The sequence below is a fragment of the Phascolarctos cinereus genome, unplaced genomic scaffold (genome assembly GCF_003287225.1).
Source record: "Phascolarctos cinereus isolate Bilbo 61053 unplaced genomic scaffold, phaCin_HiC Scaffold_9;HRSCAF=440, whole genome shotgun sequence".
Lineage (NCBI taxonomy): Eukaryota > Metazoa > Chordata > Mammalia > Diprotodontia > Phascolarctidae > Phascolarctos > Phascolarctos cinereus.
Window position 1 is genome coordinate 247525565 of NW_027556402.1, and position 14117 is coordinate 247539681.

The 14117-nt window shown below is 34.5% G+C and overlaps 1 protein-coding gene across 1 annotated transcript; it reads left to right on the top strand.

Annotated features, from left to right (window-relative positions):
• The first annotated feature begins 8459 nt into the window (after positions 1–8459).
• Positions 8460–9420, top strand: LOC110199563 (olfactory receptor 8K3-like). The gene is given in 2 exon segments (XM_020974437.1): positions 8460–8648; positions 8650–9420. Coding segments are annotated over 2 exon segments (960 nt in total).
• The last annotated feature ends 4697 nt before the right edge of the window (positions 9421–14117 follow it).

The following is a 14117-nucleotide window of genomic DNA, read 5'->3' on the forward strand; positions in this document are numbered from 1 at the left end:
TCCCTTGATCTACTGCTTGAGGAACAAAGAGGTGAAAAGTGCCTTGAAAAGTCTCTTTAAAAAATGATATATAAACATCCTCTCTAATGCCTAATGTAGGGTGTATTTCCAATGTACTTTTGAAAGCAAGTAAATTTGTCTTAGACAAATTAAATTTGTCTTTGCCAACTTCTTGATTCTTCTCTCATCCTTTAGAGTAAAAATACATCTCTTAATATGCAATCAGAGAATGATTTTTGATTGTTAGGTTTTTATTTTGTGGTCACCTGCCAATGAATACTAATTTAATGGACTATTTAACTGAATGGACCTGTTAAAGAATTTAGTACAAATCATATCCATAAAACAATCTATTCCATTATATTCTACAATAGTAAACAGCTTAACTTTGGAGTTTTCCTGCTGGGAAAATAATTTATCAAGCATTTATAAAATGCTGACATTGACTACTGTTTTAGGCATTGGACTTAGACAAAATTTGAAAAATAGTTCTTGCCATCAATGAACTAACATTTTATTAAGAGAAACAACATTTACATGAGACCCATGCTGTCAACCACAGCAGCTAATCTGCCTTCAAATATCTCTTATTGTTAAGGACTTTATCCTTATTATGTCTTCAGTTTCCTCCTCACTGACTTCCAGCCATTTCTTTTAATCTTCTCTGGAAAGTGAGACAAACTGATTCCCTAATCTTTATAATGTTTATTCGAATTCTTGAAAAATGTTTTCATTTCTTCCCCCACCTTAACTCCCAGATCCTTCATTCTTGTGATAGACTGAAAAAAGAGCAATGGGATAGACAGGGTGTCACAAAAATCTTAGTACACATTAAAGTTTCTAAAGCTTCAAAAGAACTGTCTTTTGAGAAATTCTGTACATTTCTAGGACCCCAGTTCAAATAACAGGAATGTTACTTGTGGCCTGTGATATTCTGGGCAATAAATTCATCCTCTCTGATTGACACTCATCTATAAAATGTGGGAGATTAATTATGCAAATTTTAACAGTTCACATTTTGTGAAGCCACAAATCTATTCTTTGTGCTAGCAACAGAATATTATCAACTGACCCTCACACATCATGGGCTTTTATCTCTTTATCTCTTCATTATTGTTTCTCTCTCTGTTAACTCTAGAGCTTATTCCTGTCCATCCTGAACTCTGTTACCCAAAGTTGAGCGCAGTGTTCCAAAGGTAGTCTGGTCAAGGCACAATGCAACTCAACTCTCACATCTTACACTAAGATGCCGTGTCTAAGTTAATGGAGATGATATCACCTTCCTTAGTTTATATATAACACCCTACACTCACATTGAAGTTGGAAACCCAGAAAACCTCCAAGTTTTCTTCAAAAGAATATCCACAAATACATATCTTTCCTATGGTTCATTTATGAAGCTTTTAAAAAAATTATTGAATATGACTTTGCATTCTTGTCATTTGAAGTCCTTTATGTTTTCGATCTCAAGTCAATGCACATCAGGTTTAGGAACTACTGGGAAAATGTTCTCATCTTGTATGGGGAAAGAGGTCTACAGGCAGGGCCTCCTCAGAGGTTTTATGGACTGATTAACTAAGAAAATATCTGCTTGATAGATTTATCTGCTTGAATTTTCTCTTTCTCCTTCTTCCAACTTCTAGCTAAGAAGAAGAAATGTCGTTATGCAATAGTCAAACTGACAGCCTCATTTCTAGTTTTCTTAAACGACGAAGGACTTGGGGAAGATTTTCTGATCTGGTACTCTAGGGATGGAACTTTAAATACTGGCCTAAATACATGAAAGCATGAGGAGAGGAAGAACTATGTAATTGTCTAGTGAGTTTGATGTGAAATATGTGCATGTATGACCTATATCAGATTGCTTATCATCTTAGGGAGGGACTTGGGGAGGGGAGGAGGGACAGAATTTGTAACTAAAAACTTATTAAAATGAATTTTAGAAATTATGTTTACATACATGTGGGAGAAAATAAAATATCATTAAAATAAGTGTTGTGAATTGTCTTTTTCTTGTCTGTATCCTTTTCTTTGAGATTAGTAATGCACAAAACCTTACAACACAAGCTTCTCATTAGCCTGATAGGAAAAAAATAATATTTAATTTTTAATCGTTTCATTACTACAATATTTGAAGACATAATTTCTTTAATAACCTTGATATTTTTCTAGTTCGTATTTCTTTTGAAAAAGTAACTGATAACTCTCTTCCCCAATAGTAACCCATGTTCACTTTTCCTCAAGTCCTGTGAGTTTATACAGCTTCAGAGAATACCATTTCCCAATGGTATCCATACAATGTCAAGTGATCTTGGGGGAGTTTTTGTTTTGTTTTGTTTTGTATTAATTCTCTAGTGTTTTATCTTAAATAGACTATTTCAAAGTATTGAGAATAATATCAAAGTGCTTTCATTATACACATTTTAAGACAGGCATAAGAAGAAAACAAGTGTAAATAACAGCTGTCAATTGTAAATAGAGTTCATAAATATTATCCCATCGAAGTTTTACAACAATCTTCTGAAGTAGGTTTAATATTATTTTAAACACCACTTTACAGACAAAGAAATTGAGTCTCAAAAACTAAATAAATTTCTAGTGTCATGTAGCCTATAAACAGTAGAAGCAAGGTTGGAACTAACTTTTCCTAATTATATGCTGAACATTCTGTATTTTATCTTTTATATAGCTGCCTCAAAATTCAGAGAAATCTAAATATTCAATGTATTCATCATCATCATCACCATAACCGTCATAATTTATCATCAGAAATATTTATATTCTTTATCTTCATGATTTGCACCATCTTCATCATCATCAAATACACATATCCCTAACAATTGCTTTTATGCTCTTTCACTGATTTTGGAACTATGGTACACGCACAAAAATATCAGGCTCAGGGTCATGTCACATTTGAGGCATTCATGAAAGTCAAAATGAAACTGAATGGGAAGTGAATGGGCTGCTGGGAAATAGAAGGATCTAGAATCGGTCAAAGGAAACAAAAAGTACACATGTATTTGGAAGTCTAAATTATGTCAATAAGTGATCAATGAATATTTTGAATAAGTATTAATATTTTCATTTTTCCCTACTTACATTTAAAAACAATTTTAACAATAACCGTTTTTTTTTTAATTTTGTATTCTAAATTCTCTCCATCACCCTTCTCAAACCTCATTGACTTGGAAACGAATTTTCTGCTGGTGATATATGTGCAATCATGCACATGTTCTCTTTGAGAACAGAGTACAGCAACCAACCAGAAGATGTAAGTTTCTAATACTTTAAATTTTTTGGGACATTCTCTATAGCTACATGACCTGGGTTCAAGGAACATATTTGTTACTTATGACCTGTGTTACTATGGTATATAATTTTATCCTCTCTGACTCATACACATCAAATGTGTAATTTGATGACATGAATTTTTAGTGATATTCCAGTTAGAAATTTATGAAGCCACGAACTTATTCTTTATGGTAACAATATAATATCTTCAACTGATGCTCATATATCATGAGCTTTTATGTCTTCAATAGAATCATTGCTTGCTACTGTTAATTTTGGAGCTTATCAGTCTCCATACTGAACATTGTCACACAAAATTGAACACAATGTTCCCAGTGAGGTCTGGGTAAAGCCAAATGCAACTTAACTCTCATGTCCCATGCCCAGATGCTCTATCATAGTGAAGATTATGTCACATTCCTTAGATAACATACAATACTTTTGTCTCATATTCAGGTTGGAATCTGCCAAAAACTCTAGGTTTTCTTCAGAAGAATACTGACAAATACATGTCTTTTGTATTGTTAACTTGTGAAGCTTTTTTAAACCAAAGCAAATACTAGAATTTACATTTCTATCATTCAAATTCCTTTATGTTTTTAATTTCATGTTAAAGTATATCTGGTTTAGGAACTGCTAGATAAGAGTTATATGGGGAAAGTCTCCTAGAACATCACAGGATGTTTTCCTTGCTGATTAAGTAAAAAAAAAAATGTGTCTGCTTCATTGATCTAATGGTCTTAAGTTTTCTTTCACTACTTCAAATTTCCACCTCAGATGGAATCATGGTTGTACAGAAATCAGCATGAAAGCTTTTTCTCCAGTTTTCTTCAATGAGGAAAGACTTCGGAAAGAGTTTTGATCAGGGTTCTTGGGATGGAAGTTGAAATACTAGCCTGAATATAGGAAGCCATGAGGAGGAAACACACCATAGGATTATCTAGTAATTTTGGTGAGAAATATGTTTAAATAAGGTGCTGGAAATTGTCTTTTTTTCCTGCAAAATGTGTTTTTTCCCCAAGATTAGTCTGGCCAACAAATTAGGCAACACAATATTTCCCTTGGTCTGATAGGAAAACAGAATAATTTCATTAGTAAGAGTTTCATTGTGTCACATTTGAAAACATAGTCTTTTCATAATAAACAACTTTGATTTTATTTATGACATGTCATAAGTACTTATGTATTTAGGACAAGTACTATGCAATTATTTATTTTATTTATGACTGTCATAACTATTGCAAGTATTTATTTATGACTGTCAAATAAGCAATTAAGAAGAAGCAAGCATCCCGTCATACACAATGTGATGGGCATTGGACATAAGAAGGCAGAATGAACAAATGAATGAGTACAGAAAGTAATGGATGATAAGAGGAGCTACCCATGTGTGCCAGATCCAGGACTTGAGCTTAGAACTTCAGGATTCTAAGATCAGCCTTCCATCTACTTTGTAACACTTATCACATAATTGTCTTTCGCTGGCAATCAGAAGTACCAGACAAAGGCTATCTAGAGAAGATACTGTTTCATTAAAGATGTGCTACTTGTTCCCTGAATAGGGATTCAACAAGGATAGACACACCAGATATGCCCAGTAAATGTTTATGCTTGGTGGTAACATTACCAGGGTGATCACTAATCACTTCAAAAAAGTTTTATTAGGTATTAGTAGAGACAGATCTCTCATGCTCACAATGCAAATATTGTGAAACAAATTGTGATAATTGTTGAAGTAATAATTAAGAAATTGGTATAACAAGTAATTTTATTTTCTATTGGATGGGCACATATGGCATATATGCATGTATGAATGTACATACATATGTACACACACATGTATACATGCTATATATGTATATATGTATGCATACGTGTGTGTACACAGGCACACATGGCACTCATTGGTAATTGACAGCTACCTGTGTATTGGCAAGTTAATTTGCTTTCAATAACTACAATGAGGAAAAAAATATTATTAAATAAATTTCTATTGAGAATTGTAGGCAATGCTTGGCAACCATTCAGATCATTATCAAAGCTCAAAGCTTTCTACTACATAAGTCAGAACATATAATTATTATTGTTATCATGCTTTTTCTAATCAGGCCTCAGGGAAATGAAGCTTCGATACATATGGGTGCATTTTTACTGGAAATGAGTTTTATGGATAGGAAAGCACCAAGACTTAGAACTGTTTTCATGTTAAACTTGAATTTTCTTCTAATAATTGGAACCTGAATGAATTAAAAAAAAAGCCAAACTTTTGTTATAATTATTGTCATCTAGGGGAAAAGAATATCAATACATAAAATGAAACTAATGCCTTTTGGAGCTTCCATCCATGTCTTCTGGTTTTTTTTAATTTTTTTTTCCATTTCTCTCTCCTACTACTTTAAAACGAATTAGATTTTATGCCCTTTCCTTCTTGATAAACTCTTCTAATGCATCATTATTTATTGGCTTCTTATTAACCAACTGTTGTGTGCTGGGGACTGGAATACATACCGGATATTAGAAGGTTATAGCAAAACACTCCTTAACCTGAACAAACTTGTTTTCTACTGGACGTAATTAACACATGAATAATGCTGAGAAGGAGCAATACCTTTAAGAGACAAAAGGCAAGCTATGGATATTCCAGTAGGCTCATAATAACCAAGACCATTAATGACAGATAAGCTCAGTATTATGGTTTCCTCTGAATCCCTCAATAGAAGGACTTGGGATAAGTGGGAAAACTACTTAGCATAGAGGATGTCAATTCCTATTGCTTCACATAATGAAATGGGTAAAAAATATGAGGCCTTGTCAAAAGGTTCATTGTGTGAGTCATGCATCTTCTCCCAAACTACCATTCATTAGGGCTAACTATTTGGTCGCCTGGTGGTACAATGCATAGGAGATTGGACCTGGAGTCAGGGAATCTCCTTTTCCTGAGTTTTAATCTAGCCTCAGATACATATTGACCTTAGGCAAGTCCCTTAACCCAGTTTCCTGATCAGTAAAGTGAGCTGGAGGAGGAAATGGCCAATCCAGGATCTTCACCAAGAAAATCCCATATATATGGAATTAACTATAGTTTATATAATATCTCATTTGATCCTCAAAAAATCCCTCTAGGAAGAGCTGTTATCTCCATTCGTACCTGAGGCAGACTGAACATAAGATACATGACAAGATTCAGACTGCACCTTTGCATCTGAGAAAACTTTTTCAAAATTAGCACTTTGTGACTCCAGACCCAGGAACATATCCACTGAACCAATTAGCTACTTGATAAAGATTTCATTTGATCCTCACAATAATGCTATTATTACCCTTATCTTACTAGAAGAAAAAGTAGACATAAAGAGGTTAATTTACTTGCTAAAAGTTAGAGCTAGTGTATGAAGGTGAATTAGAAATCAGTTTTTTTCCAAACTGCACACATAGATCTCTAACCACTACACAACCCAGATCCTTATAGTTTTTTTTTTTAATTCCCTAAAGGCAATCCAGCCTTCTCACCTCCCTGTAGTTATTTTTGGTGCCCATCCCTAAGTTACTTTGTACCCATCAATCCTAAAGATGCTTCCAAAAGAAAATTCTCTTTGTTATCCATCCAACTTTATGTTATATTCTGGGTATGAGATGCTCTTCATCTACTTGCCTTTCAGTGTATGGATGGTTAAACTAACCTGTTCTGCATGGCTATAGACCACTTTCATAAGAATGTACAATAACTTTGAACTTTGATGCAACCAGGATATGCCACCAATAAACAGAAGCCTGGAACAGGGGAGTTATTTAATAAACTCTTTCTGAAATTAATTAAACCAGTAAACGTTGTCACTTATTACTGACTGGGCAATTGCCATGTTATGATTATATGAAATTCATTAAATTTCCCCAGTCCTTCAGGGATATGGACTCATGGGGACTGAGAAAACCATAAAGTATCCCTCTCGGTATAGATATCAGGAACAAGCCACAGAAGATTTACCCTTCCAGAAAAACAGGTAACATTAATCTTCGTGATCTTCTCATTGTAGTATGTATCAAAAATATGGACTCAGCAGCTGAGTTTAAAAAAAAAAACCCATTCACTGTGGGGATGAATGGGAAAATTTCAGGGCCATGTGGTAAATTCACTCAAACTATAATGGCATAAAACGATCATAGGAAAACCATCAGATGAAAGTTGCTCGCCACGACAATTGTCAAAGAAGCTTTCTGCAATCAGGGATATCAAATAACTTTTGTCAAGGGACATTGATCATTGATAATTAATGGGATCCCAGTGATCTTTGAGGTCAATGATATGCAACTAGATACCATCTGAAGAATGAGCATGTTTCTTTGCTAATAAAATCCCTTCCTGTCTCTGGCTGTGAAAGCCATTAAAACACACACACAAATTTATGCCTAGCTCACCTCCATAATGTGGATAGAAAAATATTTTTTCTCTGATAAGGCAAAGAGATAGGAGACCACAGAGAGTGGGTAGATATATGGGATCTCCCTGGATGTCATACAAATAATAACTGCAAAAGGGAGAGACTGCAATAGAACCTCGACCTTTACCTTCAAATAATTAGGATCATGCTAAAAAGGAAATTCCACTTCTTGTAATGGGCCACCACTTTGGAAGTGATAATCATAGACAATGGTCCAAAATCCCAGAGGTTACATGACCAACACAATATTATTTGGAAAAGTAGTGGACATGTTGTTGTTGTTTTTTAACCCATCTCTTCTTAGCATCAAAACCAACTTGATTCCTGTTTCACTACAGCTGGTTTTTGTTCCTCATAAGGTGTTATTATATGATCTATTTTCTTCAGGATTCCATAATAATTCTTTTACCCATAGATTAATTAAAAAATTTAAAGCATACTCATGATATTATCTTGTTCCTTCACTTAGAGATAGTTTAATAATCTGTTCTTTATTTTGTAAATAAAACCACATTCACTTTCCTCTTGGTGACAGGATGCTGATATTATATGATATGAAATCATATGTAACGATTGCACCTAAACTGAGAAAACTAAATTAAAATTGCATGGGAAAGGTCCTGATCATCTTATCTAAAACAATTCTACAAAATAACTACCTAATAATAGATGCAAACCACACTCAAAGAAGGCTTATTTCTTTTATTGTCAGGTAATGGTCCTTGGATGAAAGAAATGATCAATCTGAATGAAACTCCAGGATGCCAGGTGACTGAATTCATTCTCATGGGTCTCACAAACCGTCCTGAGAAGCAGGGCCCCCTCTTTGTTGTGTTTTTCCTCAACTACATGGTCACAGCTGTGGGGAACCTGGGCCTGATTATCCTAACATCTGTAGATCCCCACCTCAACACCCCCCATGTACTTCTTCCTCAGGCATCTGGCATTTGTTGATCTTGGCTATTCCTCAGCTGTTGGGCCAAAAATGCTGGTTAGTTTCATAGAGGAGAAAAACATTATTTCCTATAATGGATGTGTAATGCAGCTGTTTTTCTTTGGGATATTTATTGCCAGTGAACTTTTTATCCTTTCAGCCATGGCCTATGACCGCTATGTGGCTATCTGTAAGCCCCTCTACTATATGGTCATTATGTCAGACAGGGTATGTTGGATCTTGGTGGCTATCTCATACCTTTATGGCATCATGATATGTCTAGTAGTAACAACTGAGACTTTTGCATCATATTTCTGTGAATCAAATATAATAAGAAATTTCTACTGTGATAGTCTCCCTATATTGTCCATTGCATGCTCAGACACAAGTGAGGCTGAACTAATCATTATGTCCTTTTCTGCATTCAATTTGGTTTCTTCCCTCCTGATTATCCTTATCTCCTACATGCTCATTCTTGTGACCATCCTCAGGATGAATTCATCTGAGGGCAGGCACAAAACCGTCTCCACCTGTGGCTCTCACCTCACAGGGGTGGTTATATTCTATGGGACACTTCTCTTTATGTATCTTCAGCCCCAATCTAGCCATTCCTTTGACACAGACAAAATGGCCTCTGTCTTTTACACTCTGGTCATCCCCATGCTCAACCCTTTCATCTACAGTTTGAGGAACAAAGAGGTGAAAGGGGCCTTGAGGAGACTGTTTAAAAAATCATGTAAGCCTTTTCTTTAAGATCCAATGTAATGTAGGATTACATTGTTTATTAGAAGTTAATATGTGCTAGATTTATTTCAACTTGTCCAGGATTCTTTTCTTGTCTTTTAGAGAAAACAAACAAACAAACAAAAATACCTAATATGCTGTCACAGAATGATTTTTATGTTTTTAGTGGTTATCCCCCAATAAATGCTTCTTTAGTGGACCATTTAAATTAATGGGACCTATCAAAGATTAATACAAATTATCTCTATAAAACAATGTATTTCATTATATACTGTGAAAGTAAACAGCCTGTCACCCGCAACCAGATTGTACACTGAACGGTGAGGCGTGAAATAACTTATGACATGGGCCAGGCGGAGTAGAATTACTGACTCTGTTTATTCATCTGAGGGCACAGAATATACAGGGAAGATCTAGCGTAACTTCAAAGAGTCCTTCCTGTGAGATACTCCCCAGAACATCTATTGAGGATGTGACAATCATTAATTTCCTTCTTATCAGGGTTCCTAGATTGGGCTGTAGATTCCAAGGTTTTCCCAGGCGCCCTGGCGCCACCTGCATAGAGGAGTGAATATGTAAATCTAAGGTTCAAGGAGTGAGAAGGAATGTCTCAGAGACCTATTAATCAGGAAGGAATTAGGGAGACGTACCACTTAATCATTGAGCCCTTTTGGGTAGAAGCCTGGGCAGAGGTCAAACTCTGCCTTGGATCTTAAACCCTTATCAGACTCTTAAGATTGGCCCTCAACAACAGCCTAATTTTGTTTTAAGTTTCTTTGACTGGGAAAATCAATTAATAAGCATTCAGAAAATGCTGGCTTCAGGTACAACTCTACACAGACAAAGAAATAAAAAAATAGTTATTGCCATCAGTGAACTTACGTTTTATTGAGAGAACAATACACACAGGAGAGCCACACTATCCCCCAGAGCAGCCAACCTCTTTTGTACATTTCTTATTGTTAAGAAGTTTATCCTTATCACAACCTCAATTTCCCCTCTATATCTCCCAGCCATAGCTGCTGGTCTTCTCTGTGAAGTGGAACAAGCTGCTTCCCTCTTCTTTATAAAAATTATTCAGGTTCCTGAAGAAAACTTCCATCTCTTCCCTCAGCTTCAGTCCCGGATTTTGTTTTCATTTTTGTGCAAGGATGGAAAGAATACTGAGTTATACAAAGGGTCCCAAAAATCTTAGGCTAGATTAAATATTCCTAAGCTTAAAATAAATAAGACTTATGGGAGATTCTCTACAGTTAGAGGACCTGAGTGCAAATAAAAAGTTCTATTACTTGTGACCTATGATATTCTGGGCAATAAGTTTAACTTCTTTGACTCCTATTCATCTATAAAATTTAGGAATTTTTTTTTTCTGGTGAGGAAATCGGGATTAAGTGAGTTGCCCAGGGTCACACAGCTCGTAAGTGTCATAAGTCTGAGGCCACATTTGAACTCAGATCCTCCTGACTCCAAGGCCAGAGCTTTAACCACTGCACCATCTAGCTGCCCCCAAAATTTCGGAATTTGATAACATAAATTTTTAAGTGCTATTTCAGTGAAAATTCTATGATGCCATGAACCTATTCTTTGTGCTAACAGCAGGGTGTCTTCAACCAATACTCACGTCATGTTCTTTTTTTTTTCATTTTCAACTTAAATATAAGACAAGAAAGTAAATAAAAAAGAACATTGTCATGTATACAGTAGAACATAAGAGAGGATTCAATATAAAATCACAGACTCTCATTTCAAAGAATCCCACATAATAGATGTTGCACATTGTTTCCAAAGCTACCCACCTTTCTTTGCTTCCATTTAAGTGTTTTTTCTCTCTTGTGCAATTTTTAATTCATTATTTCCCTCCTTCCCATCACATCCCCTGTCCTAAAGAAGGCTACAGTTAAATGCAGATACACACACAGATTTCTATAAACATATACTCTCATACACATATATAAGACCATAGGCTGAAGATTTCTGCTGGTGGATAACATAAGTCCAAGTTTCTATGTTTTTCTCAATCAACCAGCTCATCACTTACTACACCACAACATTATTTCAATCCAATCACATCCTATCTGAGAGACTATCAAAGTTTTTTCCCCAAATTTTTTGCATCCCTTATATTATTAGCCACATTGTCTTTATACCAGAAAATTTTAATTTAAAATAATGCAAATTATGCATTTTGCTCTTTAGTTGTGTTCTTACCACATAGTTTAAAGTTCAATACTGCTGAATTTGTTTCCTTGACATCCTTTTTACCTGTTTTATTTGAAATGATTGACCTTTTATTTTTCCAAAGGAACTTTGTTATTTTTTCTAAACTTTTTTTCAGTCATTCAGTTTGTATGGTATTGAACAAATAGATTAATAAGTTGAATTGTCATTTTTCTTACACTGTATTTTACCTACTTGTGAACAGTAAATATTACTTCAATTATTTAAATCTGACTTTATTTGGACAACAAGTATTTTATGTTTATGTTCATATAGTTCCTGTATCTATTTTGGGAATATCTCAGATATTTTATGCTGTTTAGTTGTTTAAATGATCTAAACCAATATTGACTAATATTATTGGCACATGGTGTAATTTCTCTATTTGCTCTTTTGATTGCCTATTGTAGCTTTAACTTTCTCTGCGATCATGATTACTTTTCCTGCTTTTTTTTACATAATATATTCTTCTCCTCCCCTTTATTTTATCTCTGTGTACTTTTCTCATTTTTATGTTTCCAGAAAGCAATATATTGTTAAATTCGAATTTTTAATCTGCTATCAATTTTTGTTATATGTGTAAATTCACCCCATTCTTATTCTAAGCTGTAATTACTCATTGTACATTTTTCACCTTCCTATTTTTCCTCACTATCCTTCTGACCATATTTATTCTGTTTCTTCTCACTCCTCTGCTTTAATTTTGCCTGCTACCTTGCTTTCTTATTCCTTAACCTACCCACCTCTCCAAAAGTCCCTCCTTTATACTCTCCCACTGCCTTATCCTCTTACTCCACTTTTTTGTTCTAAACGTGAAAGACCATTATACCCTTCTAGATATGCATGTCATTTCCTATTTAACCCTCCTTCCCCCTACTAGCTTCTTCTGTTTCCATTTTTCCTTTTATTCCTCATTTGTATGACATTCTTACTCCTTTTTATCTTTTTCTGCACAATGTTTTTAGAATCACTCCATCATATATAGCTTAGCCCAAGCCTTTCTTTCAAATTATTCAAATAATGATGACAGTCATAAAAATACTGATACATTTTCACATATAAGAAATAAACACTTTCTACCTTATTGAGTCCTTTATAATTGGTCTTCAATGTTTACCTCATATTTCTCCTGGATCTTATATATAAAATTTCCCCTTAATTTCTTCTTTTTTTTGTCACAAATACTTGAAAGTCTTTCAGTTCATTAAATGTCTTTTTTTAATTTGTGATTATAATTGCTAGGTAAGTTACCCTTCATCATAATTCCAGTATTGTTTTTTTTGTTTACTCTACCACATATGGTATTCCAAGACCTATGGCCCTTCAATATAGTATCTGATAGGTCTTATATAATCATTATAGTACCTCCATGGTATTTAAATTGATTTTTTTTTCCTTGCAATATTTTCTTCTTAAACTGGGAGTTTTGAAACTTGGCCATGGTATTCTTGTAAGTTTTCCTCCTGGGATCTCTTTCAGGTGATGTGTTGTGTTCTTTCATCTCTGTAATACTATTGGCAGAATGCAACCATAATGTCATGTCCTATTCCAGGATGCCATATATAATAATCTAGAGTCATACTGCAGTTGGAATTCTATGTTTTCTTCAAAAGGATTAGATAGATAGATAGATAGAAAGAAGATAGATAGAAAGATAGATAGATAGATAGATTCAGATAGATGATATAGATATAGGCATAGATAGATAGATATGCATATACATATGTGTGTGTGCATGTATATGCCTTTTTCATATTGTTCAATTGTGAAGCTTTTATTTAAACCAAATCAAATACAAGACTTTACATTTCCCATTTGAATAATTTTATGTTTTCAATTTCATCTTTATGCATATCAGATTTGGGAAGTGCTTGGCTTGTATGGGGAAAGGGTCCTAAAAGGCAGGACTTCCCAGAAAGTTTTACTACTTTATTAAGAAGATACTTGGTTGCTATTCCTAACTGTCTTGAATTGTCTCTTGCATCTTCTTCCAACTTCCACCTCAGAAGAAGACATACAGCTCTCCATTAGTCAGTGTGACAGTCTCTTCTAGTTTTATTCCATGTAAAAGGACTTGAGGAAAAATTTTGAACTGGTGCTCTGAGGAGGGAACTAGAAATACTGTTTTTCATTGAGGAAAGTCACGATGAAGGAAAGCACTAGTAAAATATCTAGTGATTTGAGTGTGGAATGTGTTAAAATAAGTGGCTGACAATTGTCTTTTTCTAAGTAGTGTGCTTTTCTTTGGGATTAGTGCTACACAGAAATCTAGCAATACAAGATATCTCTTGGTCTGATAGGAAAACAAAATTATTCATTACTAAGAATTCTATTACTACAATATTTGAAAACATAGACTTTCAATATTAATATGGATGATTCTCCAGAATTGTTTTTTTAAATATCTGTTAACTTTGTTCCCCAAGAACAACCCATTTTTACCTACCCTTAAGCCCTGGGAGTCAAAATAGCTTCAGAGGGTACCCTTT